Source organism: Miscanthus floridulus, chromosome 7 (assembly GCF_019320115.1).
Source record: "Miscanthus floridulus cultivar M001 chromosome 7, ASM1932011v1, whole genome shotgun sequence".
Taxonomy (NCBI): domain Eukaryota; kingdom Viridiplantae; phylum Streptophyta; class Magnoliopsida; order Poales; family Poaceae; genus Miscanthus; species Miscanthus floridulus.
In genome coordinates, this window is record NC_089586.1 from 79,375,871 (window position 1) to 79,395,663 (window position 19,793).

Consider the following 19,793-nt stretch of genomic DNA (forward strand, 5'->3'; position numbering starts at 1 on the left):
GATCATTGTACCACCCAATGCAGAAGGGAATGGTCACAATGTTTGTTACACGCAGCGCACCATAATCATTTAACCATTGCATCTTGTATGGAGAAGGGTGGCGCCGCTGTTTCAGTCCTAATCTTTCAACTAATTCTCAACTTGCAATATTATTGCAGCTACCATTGTCAACGATAATGTGACATAGCTTGTCCTTAATCATGCCTCTGGTATGGAAAAGATTGTGCCGCTGGCCATTCTCTTCTTTTTTAGCAGTAATGCTAAGCACACGAAGAGAAATAAAACAATTATGATCTCCTTCATCAGGCTAAATTTCACTCGCGTCCTCTTCAATTTCTTCATCAAATATTGGTCCATCATCTTCTGGATCACTTTCTGATTCCCATTCGCCTTTCTCATTTAGCAACATGGTCCTACGGCTTGGACATTGGGCAGCAATGTGCCCACGGCCGTGACACTTATGGCATACAATTTCTCTGCTTCGAGTAGAAGAAGCAACACTTGAGGCAACGGTTGGGGCTGCTGAATTTGCAGCAAACCGCTGTTGATTTGCAGGCGATGACGCTGTGGAAGCCGCCATCTTTGAATTAGCAATTGATGGAGAAGATCTAGTTGCAGCTCCTTGAGATCGTCCTCCACCCAAAGACATACTGGAATGCTGTTTGCGCCAAGGGGCAGCAATGGAATGACTGCCATATGATTTTCCATGGGACTCTTGCTGAATTTTCCTTTCCGTACGCATAGCTTGATCAACTAGATCTTGCAAGGTACGGTAGGGAAACATCTCAACAAAACCAGAAATTTCTTCATTGAGTCCTCCTAAAAATCTTGCCATTTTTGACTCTGCATCTTCTCTGATCCGGGCCCGTACCAACAGCAACTCCATCTCCTTATAGTACTCATCAACTGTTCTCTTCCCTTGCTTTAGCATTTGCAGCTGGTTTCTGAGATCACGCTGATAGCTCGAAGGCACAAATCACCTTTTCATTACTTGCTTCATCTCTTCCCAGGTATTAATATAACCAAGACCCAATTCAAGTTGATTCTCTTGTACTTGATTCCACCAAGTAAGAGCATATCTAGAGAACTCCACTGAAGCAAGATTTACACAGCACTGATCTGAAAGGTTATGTACCCTAAAGATTTGAGTACACTGTTCAGCCCATTCAAGATACTCATCGGCATTCTCCTTCCCAGTGAATTTTGGAATGCTCAATTTGACTCGAGCAATGTTGTTTGGGTCATCTCTATGACGACGACCACGATGATGATTCCTATCTTCAAAATCAGCATGTCGGTGATGATGACGTCGCTCAAACCTTCTGCCATGAGCAAAAGGATTTTCATCATCATAAGATCCTTCATGATCATTGTATTCAGACTCTTCATCTTCAAATCGTACACGACGTCCATGTGCACGACGGCCACCACGCTGATTATCAAAATCAGCACGGTGACCACCACCATGTCCTCCATGGCCATCACCAAAGCGATCAAATCCATGGCCAAAACCAGAATTCTCATCACCAGACTCCTCCCGGTGATTTTCTTCATGACAACGATGTGGCCCTCGGCCTCCCTCCACGGGAAGACGAGCGTCAAGCATCCTCTCCATCGCCTCCACCAGCGAGTTTGCCATGTGGCGCACCTCAGCCCATGAGACAGGGGGCTCCCCATCTCCATGGTTTCCACCATGAATACTCGAATTGAATCCTGCCATGTTAGACTAGTTGCAAGAAAAAGTGGAATAGGTAAATTTGTGAAAACACTCGATCTCACCTTTTACTTACCCAAGTTCTTTCCTAATCTCAAGGACCGTGACACTGCTGGTGTGGCAGCTTCAACGGAGGTGGTAGAGAGGTCGTAAGGATTACGAATCGAACATCCCAGTTTAGGTTTTTGGTGGAGCTATAGGTGGCTAACAAGGAGGGCTACGGTACTGCCAACCAAGTCGTTTGATGTGCTCAAAGATACGACATTGCTGCTAACAAGATCACCACCAACTCAAATATGTAAACTAAAATTTTCAGCAATACACCGCAACACAGATCCTTCAAATTCTTTTCACTTCTCTCTCTTTTTTTGAAACTAATCTTTCTTTCTTCCTTTTTTGATTTATTTTTTTATAACACTGACAGTGGTAACGAGCGAAACAGCTCAATTTTTATATAAACGGTGGTGACTAGCAACTTGATGAACACAAAACACAACGTAATAGTACCACGAAATGGTTATAGGTTTTTTTTGTGGTCTTGGACTATAGGATATGAAAAAACACAAATATATGAAGTAGATTAATCAAGGATAACAATGTGGATGACGGCAAGACCTACCATGTCAATCCGAAGCTTTGATACCAGATGATAGGTACTAAACTATTTCAGTATGGGAGTTGGCCCGATCTTCACGATAGTAGGTCACGATCAAGATAACTTGCAACAAGGCAGCGGAGATAAAAGGGTAACTTGCTGGAGAACAGCAGAGTAACTAGCTTTATACCTAACCAAGGTTGGATATGACCAAGCGATGGGGAGAGAGACACCGAAACCATGAAGACTTCGACTCGATCTCCAAACGACCGCAGAACCACAATCGGAGCTAATCCACACAAGGCGGGGCAGCCGTACTGGAACCCGCAAAGCATGAACTAGTGGATCCTAGAGGAATCTCTTCATAAGTCCAGGAAGAACAAGGAAGAACAAGGGTTTGAGTAAGCACTCGGCAGCTCGGCTGCAATATCACTGGAATTATCAAATCATCAAAAAGGTTCTTTTCTAGTAGCCTAGAGGTAATATTTATACTATGAGAAGTCTCTAAGATAGATGTGAATTGAAGAAGCCAGGTTGGGAGGTGGGAGATCAATGGCCTAGAGCATTCACGAGGTGGTCTTCAGTTTCCACGTGTCTTCTGGGTTTCGGTGCAGTCTTTAATGTTTTGGTCATAACTCCTTCCTTCATAGCCTTTGGGAGACAAAAGATATGACTGTTTCTTCTAGATGGTTCTATTATGCTGGGTTGACTCAAACGTAGCTCTTCTTTCTGATCCATCCTTGATGTATCCTTGTCTTCTTTCTCGGAGAACCTGAGTAATAACAACATGCACGACTTAGGTAGCTCGAAATTACCATCAATGTTTAATTGAAATTCACAAAGTAGCGCGTGCACCTCTTGCTGTATCTTTCGGGCGCGGCTATGGGTGATTAGTCCAGTAGGGACTTGGAGTGGTGTATCAGCCGATGAGGTGGTCGGAGAGGTCACCGAGGTCAGTGAAGTGGTCGGAGAGGTCGGTGAAGTGGTTGGAGAGGTCGCCGAGGTGGTCGGAGAGATCGCTGAGGTGGTCGGAGAGATCGCCGAGGTGGTCGGAGAGGTTGCCGATGTCTCCGATGCTAGCGTGGTCACATCAGGCTCCATGCAAAGATGTCTCTGTTAGCGTGGAGGAAGTCGACGAGCGCGCTTTCCTATTCAGAGGAAAGCGTATTGCCAATGCGCACCACTTTACCCTCGAAGCCGCTAGGGTCTATGAGGACCTCTTTGGCGCCTTCTACAGGCTCAAAACACCTGGCCAACAATTGCCGCAGCATGTTCGTAGCACTCGATCTCACACTCATAGGCGCGCTAGAAGGAGGTGCCGATGGTGATGACCCCACATGGACCCGGCATATTCAACTTCAGATAGGTGTAGTTGGGGACGGCCATGAACTTCGCGTAGCATGGACGTCCTAGGATGGCATGGTAGATTCTGTGGAACCCAACCACCTCGAAGGTAAGGGTCTTTGTCCTGTAATTGGTCGGATTCCCGAAGGTGATGGGCAGATTGATCTACCCAAGTGGTATGGCCTACTTTCTTGGCATGATGTCGTGGAAAGGCGCCCTAGTCGGCCAGATGTGTGCTTGATCGATGCCCATGGCATTGAGCATTTTAGCGTACATGATGTTGAGGCCGCTACCTCCATCCATCAGCACTTTGGTGAGCCACTTCGTGTCGATGATTGGGTCAACCATGAGTGGATATCTTCCCAGTTGTGGGACGCTTTCTGGGTGGTCGGTTTGATCAAAGGTTATGGCGGACTCCAATCATTAGAGGAAGGTAGGCGCGGCTGGCTTGGCCGTATAGACCTCGTGGCGTGCAAGCTTCTGGCAGCGCTTGAAGTCATAGGCCCCCGACCCTCTAAAGATCATGAGGCATCCATTCAGTGTCAGAAATCCACCATCCTTCTCCTCGACTTCGTCTACGGTTGGCTTGGGCTCCTTCCTATGCTCCCCCTTATTGGAGCCTCTAGACAAGAACCGCTTCATAAGGACACAGTCCTTGTATAGGTGCTTGATGGGGAAAGCATGGTTCGAACATGGCCCTTCGAGCAGCTTCTCGAAGTGGTCCGGGGTACCATCGATGGGCTTCTGGCCCCCTTTGCGGTCGGCGGTGGCCATGAGCGAGCCCTCGCGCCACTGCTTGTTCTTCTTTTTATTGGGATGGTTGGAGGTGCCTTCACTGGCGTCCTCGTCCTGCTTTGTCTTGCCTCTGAGGCGGTCAAAAATCGCCCTGACCGCCACCTTGCCTGAGGCATGGCTGGTGGCGATGTCAAGGAGCTCCTTGGTGGTTTGCGGGGCCCTTACATCCTAGCTTGTGAATTAGGGACTCACAGGTGGTCCTAGATAGGAAAGCTCCTATGATGTCGGCATCGGTGATGTTGGGCAGCTCGTTGCACTACCGGGAGAAGCGCCAGATGTACCCACAAAGAGTTTCCCCGGACTTCTATCGGTAGTTTTTGTGATCCCATTGGTTCCCAGGACGCGTGTATGTGCCTTGGAAGTTTCCCAAGAAGATTTATTTTAGGTCCGCCCAACTTTGGATTCGGTTGGGCGAAAGGTGTTCCAACCACATTCGTGATGAATCGGCCAGGAACAATGGAAGGTTGCGGATAATAAAATTGCCAATATCCGCTCCACCGGCTTGGTAAGCAAGCCGATAATCCTCGAGCCACAGTCTGAGGTTTCTTTCCCTAGAGTATTTTGGGATGTTGGTTGGCAGTCGGTACTGTAGTGAGAAGGCGACGTTGAGGATGTGTCGGCCAAAGGCCTGAGGTCCCAGCAAGTCAGGGCTCGGGCTTCGCCGTTGTCGTAGCGTCCACCACGACAAGGGTGGTAGCCATGGCTAGCCTCCTCCCTCGCATCACCATGGGTACGCCTACGGGTGTCAAGGGTGTCACACGCATCATGGTAGAGGCCGAGACGTTCATGCACTGGGACCATGGAGCATGGCCTACCGCCTTGCTATGCCTGGTGGACTGGCATGTCCCTGTTGGGTTGCTCTAAGGGCACGTGCTGGCTGGCGTTGAGCTCGCGTCGTCGGAACAGTGAGCTCTTGGCTTGTTGCGCCGCCGCACGCTCGAGTAGTGTGCGAATCTCGTGATGGGCCTGATGATCCTCGGGTATCATGGGCCCTGGAAGCCCCTAGAGCAAGGCCGCTGTAGCAGCGATGTTTTGGCTTGCCTGGGTGAAGTGTGGGAGGGCTTGTCGTCCTCGATGATCCTCTGGTTCACATCATGGGCCACGACATGCACACGCCCACCGCCTTCGTGGCGCTCGATCTCTCATTCGAGCTCTATGTGTTCCTACTCGAGCTAGAGTCGTTCTTCCTCGAGCTCTTGGTGCTGGGCCTTCAGCTGCTCTGCCCGCAGGAGAGGTGGGGCCCCTACATCCCCCTTGACCTCATCGTCAAAGTCGTTCATTGGGGTAGCCTCTCCCTCATGGATGCTTTTGACGTACCCCTTGGGGGTACCTACCATGAAACATTCATGAGAGGGGCGATGGCTCCCCCTACTGGAGTCAGAGTTGGAGGGCGACTCTAATTCTCATGCGAGGAGGTCGTGGAAAGATTCTGCGACATATTCGGTCATCCCAACAAACTCGTCATTCATGGGGGATGGGGGCATGCGTTGCGCCACAAGGTGGACAATGGTCTCAGCGGCGTTACATAGACCGAACGGGAGCGCTATCGGGGTGCTCCAGATGAGGCATTCTGGGGAAAGCAGCTCTCCTTCGGCAAGCTGTGTCATGACGTTGGCAAAAGAGAAGGTGAGGCGGCCTAGGTCCTCCCGGGATGGTCGGGGTCCTAGGAAGGCACCGAGCTAGCGTTCTAGCCTCCCGTAATCGAAGCCGAGGAGCTAGTCGCTCCCGGGGGCATGGGCCTCCAGTGCGTGCAGCTGCAGCTCCTCAAGCACCTTGGCGATCGCGTCGAGGCCAGCAGAGTGGAGAGGTTGGACGGTGATGGGAGCCTACACCAACTCTCCCCCCATCGTGACGATGAAGTCCTGGTTCTCGAAGCGCATGTGTGAGGTCGGGACCCAGCTGACGCCATGACTAACCATCTAAGGCCTGGTGTGGACGTCGAGATGCGCAAAAAGCTCCTACCTAGCACGCTAATTGTCGGTGTTTCGAGTTACCAACTAGTAAATTTCTAGTATTGCGCGTCTAGCTCGGATGGTGTGCTTAGAGGATACGAGGTTTATACTGGTTCAGATAGAAAGTCCCTACATCCAGTTCATCGCTGCTGCTTGTGTTACTAGCACTAAAAGTTTGTAGTAGGGGTTACAAACGAGCGAGAGAGGGACAGGTCCCAAGTCTCTAATGTGTGTGCTCCTAAGGCATGTTAGGGCGTGTGTTTTGATGTCTATAGCTGTGTAGAGTGGTGAACCGCCCTCCCCCTCCTGAGGCATCTTGCTTCCCCATTTATAGATGAAGGGGAAGAGCAGGTTACACAGAGAGAAAGAGGGAGAAGAGCCAAGGAGAGGAAGACTTCTAGGACCGCCAGGCCTTTCTTCTCCTTTATGCGGGTCCCGCTGACACTATAGATGGTGACAGGGATAGCTCCACGCTGGGTGCCTGTTCACTGCTAATGCCATGCCCCAGCGTTGTCAGCGGGTCGTGACGTCCCATTCCATCCCAACGGGCGACGCGGCGAACCAGCATGTTGGTCAGTGGCCGTACAGGGAGTAGGCAGCATAGTGACCATGCGTCCATCACTGTTGGTGATGTGAGTTCCCTAGAGTGACATGTCGTGGGCACGGGTCATGTTGAGATGTGCCCGCTCCCTGCACGATGCTAGAAGTTTAACCTTGGGTTGTACTTTCTGGCCTGTAGTGGTTGGCGGCGATACGAGCTTCCGTCAGGAGCAGCGCCTGAGGGGTCGGGCGAGATGGGGCCCCAGACCCAGAGGTCAGGCGAGGCGGAGGCCGTGCACCTAGGGGTCGGTTGGAGCTGTAGTCGCACTCTTGACTGCTCGGATGAATCAATGTTGATGACCATTAGCTCCTCCTCTTCGGGTGCCCTAGTATTGGTCCTCGACACTAGGAGAACAAGATAAAGGGTAACTTGGGTAGTGAGGCTCTTCTAATGACAAATACTTTAAGTGAAGATAACTTTGCCACTATAGACTCACTTCAGGCACCGGAGCACACCTAATCTGTCCGGTGATACCGGCATGTAGCTCTACGCCGTATCCGGTTGTGGGGGATTTCAAAGGACGGACAGGGCTGTCATCACCTGCCGCCTACCCCTCAACCGTGGGATACGAGGCAAACTAAGGTAATGTGCAGCTTAGACACCACGTCTACGCTATCCGCTACTACTCTAGCGTTGGCCAGGAACTTCCATCTTTAACAGGAGTTCTCTACTAGAGCACCCGCCATAAGGACGGACGACGAACCCCAAGTAAGTAGCAATAATGATAACTTTACTTAAGGGATCAAAACCAAAGATGAACATAAACGTCTTACTCCAAGTAGCACGACATTTGTAGAGGTACAAGTGTAGAAGGGAGCTGACAAGTTTGGCACTCCGTCCACCCGATGTACAAGGCTTTGTCGAGTACAAGAAGTAGAGTGTACCGCTACTCCGCTATTCCTCTAACTCTTTCCCTCTCTCACTCCCTAACTAGTCTAGCTAGAAGCTAATGAGATGTGTGTAGCCCTTCTTCTTCTTCTCCAAATGTGTATGATGATGAATGTGAGGAGGGTCTCCTTTTATAGCTTGAAGATGGTCGGTTTGCTTAGGTATTTTAGAAAATACCTCATGCAACCGCCTCCTGGGGCATTAATTGCACCGCCTGAGCAAGGTGGGGCCAAGCGGAGCTAGGGCTGTGCGCCCGCACCATAGGTGCGGACGCACCCTGGGCCGGCCCTCTCGCCACCGCCTTGCTCTGGTGGGTTGCTGGCTAGGCCTGGATGGCTCCTATGCTGGTGTTCTGGCCCAAGTGTGGAGTTTGGATCTGCTTGCTTGTTGTTTTGCTTGAATACGCCTTTCTTGATTGCGTATTTTGGTGTATTTTCATGTATTTCCCTGCAAAAGATATACATACCAAAACTCGTGCCCTCACACCTCCCCCTATGCCTTATCCATATGTGAACTGCTACCTAGCGCTATCTAATATATCCCTAATGTCAAATCACGAAGAGTTTCTTCCTTTTTCGTCCGTATTATAAGAGATAATGGTATAATAACTAGATATAAGATAGAAACTAATTTAGTCAGGCATGGGTTGTTACTTCTTAAAGTGCTCTCGCGCCTTCTGTGTTCTGTATGCAGGTAACTCACGCTTGAGTTGGAACAACGTGCCTCCAGCAATGGTATAGAATCCGATTTTAACATATTAGATTCCATTATAACTTTTGCTAATATCTAATAATTTGCATACTATAGGTCAAACAATTTTTATTAGGAAACATAGAACTTGTGAGTTGGGATGAAAATGGACGGAAAAAATCCCATCCCATCCTGACCTGTTTTTCTACTTTTGTTCCATTTATTTCTAGGACCCGTTTACGGAAATGACGGGGGTGTTTCTCGCCCATTTTTGTGGGGTCTCGTTTTCTACTTTTATCCCGCTCGTTTCTAGGATCCAATTTATGAAAATGACATGGGGTGTTTCTCGTCATTTTTGTGGATAACCAAGACCCAATTCAAGTTGATTCTCTTGTACTTGATTCCACCAAGTAAGAGCATATCTAGAGAACTCCACTGAAGCAAGATTTACACAGCACTGATCTGAAAGGTTATGTACCCTAAAGATTTGAGTACACTGTTCAGCCCATTCAAGATACTCATCGGCATTCTCCTTCCCAGTGAATTTTGGAATGCTCAATTTGACTCGAGCAATGTTGTTTGGGTCATCTCTATGACGACGACCACGATGATGATTCCTATCTTCAAAATCAGCATGTCGGTGATGATGACGTCGCTCAAACCTTCTGCCATGAGCAAAAGGATTTTCATCATCATAAGATCCTTCATGATCATTGTATTCAGACTCTTCATCTTCAAATCGTACACGACGTCCATGTGCACGACGGCCACCACGCTGATTATCAAAATCAGCACGGTGACCACCACCATGTCCTCCATGGCCATCACCAAAGCGATCAAATCCATGGCCAAAACCAGAATTCTCATCACCAGACTCCTCCCGGTGATTTTCTTCATGACAACGATGTGGCCCTCGGCCTCCCTCCACGGGAAGACGAGCGTCAAGCATCCTCTCCATCGCCTCCACCAGCGAGTTTGCCATGTGGCGCACCTCAGCCCATGAGACAGGGGGCTCCCCATCTCCATGGTTTCCACCATGAATACTCGAATTGAATCCTGCCATGTTAGACTAGTTGCAAGAAAAAGTGGAATAGGTAAATTTGTGAAAACACTCGATCTCACCTTTTACTTACCCAAGTTCTTTCCTAATCTCAAGGACCGTGACACTGCTGGTGTGGCAGCTTCAACGGAGGTGGTAGAGAGGTCGTAAGGATTACGAATCGAACATCCCAGTTTAGGTTTTTGGTGGAGCTATAGGTGGCTAACAAGGAGGGCTACGGTACTGCCAACCAAGTCGTTTGATGTGCTCAAAGATACGACATTGCTGCTAACAAGATCACCACCAACTCAAATATGTAAACTAAAATTTTCAGCAATACACCGCAACACAGATCCTTCAAATTCTTTTCACTTCTCTCTCTTTTTTTGAAACTAATCTTTCTTTCTTCCTTTTTTGATTTATTTTTTTATAACACTGACAGTGGTAACGAGCGAAACAGCTCAATTTTTATATAAACGGTGGTGACTAGCAACTTGATGAACACAAAACACAACGTAATAGTACCACGAAATGGTTATAGGTTTTTTTTGTGGTCTTGGACTATAGGATATGAAAAAACACAAATATATGAAGTAGATTAATCAAGGATAACAATGTGGATGACGGCAAGACCTACCATGTCAATCCGAAGCTTTGATACCAGATGATAGGTACTAAACTATTTCAGTATGGGAGTTGGCCCGATCTTCACGATAGTAGGTCACGATCAAGATAACTTGCAACAAGGCAGCGGAGATAAAAGGGTAACTTGCTGGAGAACAGCAGAGTAACTAGCTTTATACCTAACCAAGGTTGGATATGACCAAGCGATGGGGAGAGAGACACCGAAACCATGAAGACTTCGACTCGATCTCCAAACGACCGCAGAACCACAATCGGAGCTAATCCACACAAGGCGGGGCAGCCGTACTGGAACCCGCAAAGCATGAACTAGTGGATCCTAGAGGAATCTCTTCATAAGTCCAGGAAGAACAAGGAAGAACAAGGGTTTGAGTAAGCACTCGGCAGCTCGGCTGCAATATCACTGGAATTATCAAATCATCAAAAAGGTTCTTTTCTAGTAGCCTAGAGGTAATATTTATACTATGAGAAGTCTCTAAGATAGATGTGAATTGAAGAAGCCAGGTTGGGAGGTGGGAGATCAATGGCCTAGAGCATTCACGAGGTGGTCTTCAGTTTCCACGTGTCTTCTGGGTTTCGGTGCAGTCTTTAATGTTTTGGTCATAACTCCTTCCTTCATAGCCTTTGGGAGACAAAAGATATGACTGTTTCTTCTAGATGGTTCTATTATGCTGGGTTGACTCAAACGTAGCTCTTCTTTCTGATCCATCCTTGATGTATCCTTGTCTTCTTTCTCGGAGAACCTGAGTAATAACAACATGCACGACTTAGGTAGCTCGAAATTACCATCAATGTTTAATTGAAATTCACAAAGTAGCGCGTGCACCTCTTGCTGTATCTTTCGGGCGCGGCTATGGGTGATTAGTCCAGTAGGGACTTGGAGTGGTGTATCAGCCGATGAGGTGGTCGGAGAGGTCACCGAGGTCAGTGAAGTGGTCGGAGAGGTCGGTGAAGTGGTTGGAGAGGTCGCCGAGGTGGTCGGAGAGATCGCTGAGGTGGTCGGAGAGATCGCCGAGGTGGTCGGAGAGGTTGCCGATGTCTCCGATGCTAGCGTGGTCACATCAGGCTCCATGCAAAGATGTCTCTGTTAGCGTGGAGGAAGTCGACGAGCGCGCTTTCCTATTCAGAGGAAAGCGTATTGCCAATGCGCACCACTTTACCCTCGAAGCCGCTAGGGTCTATGAGGACCTCTTTGGCGCCTTCTACAGGCTCAAAACACCTGGCCAACAATTGCCGCAGCATGTTCGTAGCACTCGATCTCACACTCATAGGCGCGCTAGAAGGAGGTGCCGATGGTGATGACCCCACATGGACCCGGCATATTCAACTTCAGATAGGTGTAGTTGGGGACGGCCATGAACTTCGCGTAGCATGGACGTCCTAGGATGGCATGGTAGATTCTGTGGAACCCAACCACCTCGAAGGTAAGGGTCTTTGTCCTGTAATTGGTCGGATTCCCGAAGGTGATGGGCAGATTGATCTACCCAAGTGGTATGGCCTACTTTCTTGGCATGATGTCGTGGAAAGGCGCCCTAGTCGGCCAGATGTGTGCTTGATCGATGCCCATGGCATTGAGCATTTTAGCGTACATGATGTTGAGGCCGCTACCTCCATCCATCAGCACTTTGGTGAGCCACTTCGTGTCGATGATTGGGTCAACCATGAGTGGATATCTTCCCAGTTGTGGGACGCTTTCTGGGTGGTCGGTTTGATCAAAGGTTATGGCGGACTCCAATCATTAGAGGAAGGTAGGCGCGGCTGGCTTGGCCGTATAGACCTCGTGGCGTGCAAGCTTCTGGCAGCGCTTGAAGTCATAGGCCCCCGACCCTCTAAAGATCATGAGGCATCCATTCAGTGTCAGAAATCCACCATCCTTCTCCTCGACTTCGTCTACGGTTGGCTTGGGCTCCTTCCTATGCTCCCCCTTATTGGAGCCTCTAGACAAGAACCGCTTCATAAGGACACAGTCCTTGTATAGGTGCTTGATGGGGAAAGCATGGTTCGAACATGGCCCTTCGAGCAGCTTCTCGAAGTGGTCCGGGGTACCATCGATGGGCTTCTGGCCCCCTTTGCGGTCGGCGGTGGCCATGAGCGAGCCCTCGCGCCACTGCTTGTTCTTCTTTTTATTGGGATGGTTGGAGGTGCCTTCACTGGCGTCCTCGTCCTGCTTTGTCTTGCCTCTGAGGCGGTCAAAAATCGCCCTGACCGCCACCTTGCCTGAGGCATGGCTGGTGGCGATGTCAAGGAGCTCCTTGGTGGTTTGCGGGGCCCTTACATCCTAGCTTGTGAATTAGGGACTCACAGGTGGTCCTAGATAGGAAAGCTCCTATGATGTCGGCATCGGTGATGTTGGGCAGCTCGTTGCACTACCGGGAGAAGCGCCAGATGTACCCACAAAGAGTTTCCCCGGACTTCTATCGGTAGTTTTTGTGATCCCATTGGTTCCCAGGACGCGTGTATGTGCCTTGGAAGTTTCCCAAGAAGATTTATTTTAGGTCCGCCCAACTTTGGATTCGGTTGGGCGAAAGGTGTTCCAACCACATTCGTGATGAATCGGCCAGGAACAATGGAAGGTTGCGGATAATAAAATTGCCAATATCCGCTCCACCGGCTTGGTAAGCAAGCCGATAATCCTCGAGCCACAGTCTGAGGTTTCTTTCCCTAGAGTATTTTGGGATGTTGGTTGGCAGTCGGTACTGTAGTGAGAAGGCGACGTTGAGGATGTGTCGGCCAAAGGCCTGAGGTCCCAGCAAGTCAGGGCTCGGGCTTCGCCGTTGTCGTAGCGTCCACCACGACAAGGGTGGTAGCCATGGCTAGCCTCCTCCCTCGCATCACCATGGGTACGCCTACGGGTGTCAAGGGTGTCACACGCATCATGGTAGAGGCCGAGACGTTCATGCACTGGGACCATGGAGCATGGCCTACCGCCTTGCTATGCCTGGTGGACTGGCATGTCCCTGTTGGGTTGCTCTAAGGGCACGTGCTGGCTGGCGTTGAGCTCGCGTCGTCGGAACAGTGAGCTCTTGGCTTGTTGCGCCGCCGCACGCTCGAGTAGTGTGCGAATCTCGTGATGGGCCTGATGATCCTCGGGTATCATGGGCCCTGGAAGCCCCTAGAGCAAGGCCGCTGTAGCAGCGATGTTTTGGCTTGCCTGGGTGAAGTGTGGGAGGGCTTGTCGTCCTCGATGATCCTCTGGTTCACATCATGGGCCACGACATGCACACGCCCACCGCCTTCGTGGCGCTCGATCTCTCATTCGAGCTCTATGTGTTCCTACTCGAGCTAGAGTCGTTCTTCCTCGAGCTCTTGGTGCTGGGCCTTCAGCTGCTCTGCCCGCAGGAGAGGTGGGGCCCCTACATCCCCCTTGACCTCATCGTCAAAGTCGTTCATTGGGGTAGCCTCTCCCTCATGGATGCTTTTGACGTACCCCTTGGGGGTACCTACCATGAAACATTCATGAGAGGGGCGATGGCTCCCCCTACTGGAGTCAGAGTTGGAGGGCGACTCTAATTCTCATGCGAGGAGGTCGTGGAAAGATTCTGCGACATATTCGGTCATCCCAACAAACTCGTCATTCATGGGGGATGGGGGCATGCGTTGCGCCACAAGGTGGACAATGGTCTCAGCGGCGTTACATAGACCGAACGGGAGCGCTATCGGGGTGCTCCAGATGAGGCATTCTGGGGAAAGCAGCTCTCCTTCGGCAAGCTGTGTCATGACGTTGGCAAAAGAGAAGGTGAGGCGGCCTAGGTCCTCCCGGGATGGTCGGGGTCCTAGGAAGGCACCGAGCTAGCGTTCTAGCCTCCCGTAATCGAAGCCGAGGAGCTAGTCGCTCCCGGGGGCATGGGCCTCCAGTGCGTGCAGCTGCAGCTCCTCAAGCACCTTGGCGATCGCGTCGAGGCCAGCAGAGTGGAGAGGTTGGACGGTGATGGGAGCCTACACCAACTCTCCCCCCATCGTGACGATGAAGTCCTGGTTCTCGAAGCGCATGTGTGAGGTCGGGACCCAGCTGACGCCATGACTAACCATCTAAGGCCTGGTGTGGACGTCGAGATGCGCAAAAAGCTCCTACCTAGCACGCTAATTGTCGGTGTTTCGAGTTACCAACTAGTAAATTTCTAGTATTGCGCGTCTAGCTCGGATGGTGTGCTTAGAGGATACGAGGTTTATACTGGTTCAGATAGAAAGTCCCTACATCCAGTTCATCGCTGCTGCTTGTGTTACTAGCACTAAAAGTTTGTAGTAGGGGTTACAAACGAGCGAGAGAGGGACAGGTCCCAAGTCTCTAATGTGTGTGCTCCTAAGGCATGTTAGGGCGTGTGTTTTGATGTCTATAGCTGTGTAGAGTGGTGAACCGCCCTCCCCCTCCTGAGGCATCTTGCTTCCCCATTTATAGATGAAGGGGAAGAGCAGGTTACACAGAGAGAAAGAGGGAGAAGAGCCAAGGAGAGGAAGACTTCTAGGACCGCCAGGCCTTTCTTCTCCTTTATGCGGGTCCCGCTGACACTATAGATGGTGACAGGGATAGCTCCACGCTGGGTGCCTGTTCACTGCTAATGCCATGCCCCAGCGTTGTCAGCGGGTCGTGACGTCCCATTCCATCCCAACGGGCGACGCGGCGAACCAGCATGTTGGTCAGTGGCCGTACAGGGAGTAGGCAGCATAGTGACCATGCGTCCATCACTGTTGGTGATGTGAGTTCCCTAGAGTGACATGTCGTGGGCACGGGTCATGTTGAGATGTGCCCGCTCCCTGCACGATGCTAGAAGTTTAACCTTGGGTTGTACTTTCTGGCCTGTAGTGGTTGGCGGCGATACGAGCTTCCGTCAGGAGCAGCGCCTGAGGGGTCGGGCGAGATGGGGCCCCAGACCCAGAGGTCAGGCGAGGCGGAGGCCGTGCACCTAGGGGTCGGTTGGAGCTGTAGTCGCACTCTTGACTGCTCGGATGAATCAATGTTGATGACCATTAGCTCCTCCTCTTCGGGTGCCCTAGTATTGGTCCTCGACACTAGGAGAACAAGATAAAGGGTAACTTGGGTAGTGAGGCTCTTCTAATGACAAATACTTTAAGTGAAGATAACTTTGCCACTATAGACTCACTTCAGGCACCGGAGCACACCTAATCTGTCCGGTGATACCGGCATGTAGCTCTACGCCGTATCCGGTTGTGGGGGATTTCAAAGGACGGACAGGGCTGTCATCACCTGCCGCCTACCCCTCAACCGTGGGATACGAGGCAAACTAAGGTAATGTGCAGCTTAGACACCACGTCTACGCTATCCGCTACTACTCTAGCGTTGGCCAGGAACTTCCATCTTTAACAGGAGTTCTCTACTAGAGCACCCGCCATAAGGACGGACGACGAACCCCAAGTAAGTAGCAATAATGATAACTTTACTTAAGGGATCAAAACCAAAGATGAACATAAACGTCTTACTCCAAGTAGCACGACATTTGTAGAGGTACAAGTGTAGAAGGGAGCTGACAAGTTTGGCACTCCGTCCACCCGATGTACAAGGCTTTGTCGAGTACAAGAAGTAGAGTGTACCGCTACTCCGCTATTCCTCTAACTCTTTCCCTCTCTCACTCCCTAACTAGTCTAGCTAGAAGCTAATGAGATGTGTGTAGCCCTTCTTCTTCTTCTCCAAATGTGTATGATGATGAATGTGAGGAGGGTCTCCTTTTATAGCTTGAAGATGGTCGGTTTGCTTAGGTATTTTAGAAAATACCTCATGCAACCGCCTCCTGGGGCATTAATTGCACCGCCTGAGCAAGGTGGGGCCAAGCGGAGCTAGGGCTGTGCGCCCGCACCATAGGTGCGGACGCACCCTGGGCCGGCCCTCTCGCCACCGCCTTGCTCTGGTGGGTTGCTGGCTAGGCCTGGATGGCTCCTATGCTGGTGTTCTGGCCCAAGTGTGGAGTTTGGATCTGCTTGCTTGTTGTTTTGCTTGAATACGCCTTTCTTGATTGCGTATTTTGGTGTATTTTCATGTATTTCCCTGCAAAAGATATACATACCAAAACTCGTGCCCTCACACCTCCCCCTATGCCTTATCCATATGTGAACTGCTACCTAGCGCTATCTAATATATCCCTAATGTCAAATCACGAAGAGTTTCTTCCTTTTTCGTCCGTATTATAAGAGATAATGGTATAATAACTAGATATAAGATAGAAACTAATTTAGTCAGGCATGGGTTGTTACTTCTTAAAGTGCTCTCGCGCCTTCTGTGTTCTGTATGCAGGTAACTCACGCTTGAGTTGGAACAACGTGCCTCCAGCAATGGTATAGAATCCGATTTTAACATATTAGATTCCATTATAACTTTTGCTAATATCTAATAATTTGCATACTATAGGTCAAACAATTTTTATTAGGAAACATAGAACTTGTGAGTTGGGATGAAAATGGACGGAAAAAATCCCATCCCATCCTGACCTGTTTTTCTACTTTTGTTCCATTTATTTCTAGGACCCGTTTACGGAAATGACGGGGGTGTTTCTCGCCCATTTTTGTGGGGTCTCGTTTTCTACTTTTATCCCGCTCGTTTCTAGGATCCAATTTATGAAAATGACATGGGGTGTTTCTCGTCATTTTTGTGGGGTCCCATTTTCATCCGTGGTAAACCAGTATCCCATTTTCATCTCGTTTTCAATCTATTTGGGATATGTCCAACAATTACTCATGTCCTTATGTTTTGTTAGTATATCTACTAATCATAAATTATACGTGTTAACACATATGACATGCAAGTGCATATTAGATCGATGTCCATCCGTGTATATTTTACATGCATAATCATAACTTAACTTTTCGTCTTTCTATTAGTATTTGTCCGCTTCTGTATATGTCCGCATATCCCGATTCCGTTTCTGATCTTAACTTTCCCGAACCCGATCTCGTTTTACGACAAAAAACATAGAAACGGAAATAGGAGAGGGATTTTTTTGCACGTTTTTATCCCTACTTATGTCTGCTTCTGTGTGGTTGGGTTGAACCATAGGTTTTAAATTTCATCCTAGTAACGTACTAGAGTAGTAGCAAAAACAAAGTAATTAGCTTCTCCATAACCATGAAAAAATTGGATTGATTTTTGAGAAATTGGATAGGAAAAAATAGCGTAGCAATTTCTGAGCCGTATGAGGTAGGAAACTCTCAAGTACGGTCCTAGAGAAAGGAATTGCCTATTTCGACTAAGGAAAACAGGCCATTCTATTTCTACAGGGTGATTTAGAAATTGTGCAAGCTTGTTTGATCCAGTTGCTGATGAGTATTGGAAACAAGCTATTGAAGCATATAACTGATTGAGATTAAGAAGCACTTTGAATTTGAATAAGACCATTCTCTATTTTTATAAAATGGGTGGTTTGATTGAAGATCAAATAAAAATTTCATTATAAATTGATCGAGAATTCCATGAATAGCCTCGACAACAAAAACACTTAATTAACAAGTACTACTAAATACGAAGAGAAATAATAAGAGGACTAAGGCCCCGTTCGGCTTGATGAATCTTGGGTGAAAGTGGCTCAAAAATATTGTTCTGGCTGAATTGTTGTGAGAGGAAAACACTGTTCTGACTAAAAAACAAGCTGAATAGTGCCGATTTTAGGGTAAGCCAAACGGGGTCTAATTGGAATAATTGAATCAGTATGCATCCTTCCTAGCTTGCGTAGCACGATGCTTAATCCTCCTTGTGAAAGGAGTCAACGAGGTTGTAGGCGACAGTGGCGGCGAGCATAATTCCAGTGCCACTGCCGATGGCTCCGGTCATGTCGGCAAAAATGAAGAGAGCTCCGACACAAAGGCCTCCGACAGCGGCCGCCATGGGGATGTGACGTTTGAGCTGCGCGTAGGTAGCACCATCACGCCTTCCAGGCATGGCCAGGCGCTGGTCCGTGAGCTGCCTCGCGACGTCCCTCACCGACGACCCCAAAGTGATTACCCAAAACTGAGAGAGCAGCGCGCACGAGGCGAGCAGCAGCACGGTGTAGATGAGCGCGTGGAGCGGGTTGGCGGCCACACTGGACGGCGGGGTGATGTAATAGGCGAGGCCGCCCACCGGGACGGCGGCGTAGCTGGCCTCCTTCCACACACCAAGCAGACGGCCGAGGACGCCACCGCCGAAGCGACTGTAGTGGAGCAGCTGCGGCACCATGTAGAGGGCCGATACCATGGCGGAGTACAGGAAGATTGGCATGGTGGAGGTGTAGAGAAGCTTGATCGGGAAGCTGACCCGTCGCCCACGCCTCTCCCTCAACTGCAGGGGCAGCAGCATCCGGATGCCCTCGAGGTAGACCGCGGTGAGCAGGACGAGGCAGGTGGCCAGCAGGTTCATCATGTTTGGGAGGTGATGGCAGAGCATGGTGGCGACAAGCGCACGGGTGTTGTCGGCCCCGACGACGGCCTGGTGGATGATAGCGAGGACGATGCCCTCGAACTCCGGGCCCCGTCCGGTGTTCACGGTCACGGGGCTAAACGCCTGTCAGACCACCTTCCCGAAGGCGTTAGTGGCGGAGAGCAGGGATATGGCGGAGCACCCCACGAGCACCCCTGCAGGCAGCGATGGATGCAGAACATGGTTGAATGAGGACTCGTCTCTTATTCTTCCTCTCTCTATTTTTCTTCTTTTCTCCACCTCTTCTTCTCTTACCCTCTCCATATTTTTATTGATGCGCTAGCTGTAGGGGGCTAGAGCCCCCAGCCCCCTGTAGATCTGCCCCTGCCTGCAGGCCGTATCCCTTGTCGAAGAGCTCGTCGAGGAAGACGACGAGGACGCTGGCAGAGAAGAGCTGGAGGACGATGAGCGCGCCGTTGAGGGCGTCGACGGGCCCGTACATCCCAAGCAGGATGTAGGCGGCGGCCTCCCCGAGCCCGATGGTACGACGAGCACCTTCCGCGCACTGTCCATGAGGTCCCGGTCCCGGCGGACGTTCTGGTCAACGCGGATCAGCTTGGAGGCGGTGAGGAGCTGCATCACCGTTCCAGCCGTGACGACTGGCCCGATGCCGAACTCCATGAGTACCGCGGTTGGAGGCGAGGATGGAGCGCACGCAGTACAGGGGGTCGGCGCCAGAGGCCGCGTAGCGCACGCCGTAGAGCGGCAGGTGGCTGCACACCATGAAGACGGACACGCACAGCCCCGTGTAGAGCATGCACCGGTGGAACAGCACCGCCCTGTCCGTGGGCCACACCGCCGGCATCAGCGCAGCCAGTGGCCGGACCATGTCCAGCACAAATGAACCGCGGGCGGCCATGGATCCATGAGTTGGGACTTGGGACCTTGGGTACGGTGCCCGATCCTTGGACTTGTGATGAGCACCCTATTCGCTTGTTGATTTCAGCCAGGGCTTATCAGTCAGCCAATAGTGTTTTCTTCTCACAATAAACCAGCACTAATCGGACTTATCAGCCCAGAAACCAACCAGCGAACAGGCTGGAGGTTTGTTGCTCATCTCTCTCCTTAGCCTTGCGGCCTTGCCTGCTGCGTTTTTATATAGCCCCTCAATCTGACAGAGTCCGGTTGGGGTGGC

At 50.2% G+C, this 19,793-nt stretch overlaps 1 protein-coding gene across 1 annotated transcript; it reads right to left on the reverse strand.

Annotated features, from left to right (window-relative positions):
* Positions 1 to 17,944: 17,944 nt before the first annotated feature.
* On the reverse strand, positions 17,945 to 19,517 carry LOC136465704 (uncharacterized). The gene is made up of 3 exons (XM_066464334.1): positions 19,286 to 19,517; positions 18,987 to 19,195; positions 17,945 to 18,742 (listed from the first exon to the last, which is right to left on the reverse strand). The coding sequence occupies exons 1-3, from the start codon at positions 19,515 to 19,517 to the stop codon at positions 17,945 to 17,947; spliced, it is 1,239 nt and encodes a 412-aa protein (XP_066320431.1).
* Positions 19,518 to 19,793: the final 276 nt, after the last annotated feature.

Coding starts and splice junctions, on each gene's coding strand:
- LOC136465704 (XM_066464334.1), bottom strand. CDS start 19,517: ATGGCCGCCCGCGGTTCATTTGTGCTGGACATGGTCCGGCCACTGGCT. Junction 19,196..19,285: donor CATCCTCGCCTCCAACCGCG/GTACTCATGGAG, acceptor CGCGTTGACCAG/AACGTCCGCCGGGACCGGGA. Junction 18,743..18,986: donor ACAAGGGATACGGCCTGCAG/GCAGGGGCAGAT, acceptor GTGGTCTGACAG/GCGTTTAGCCCCGTGACCGT.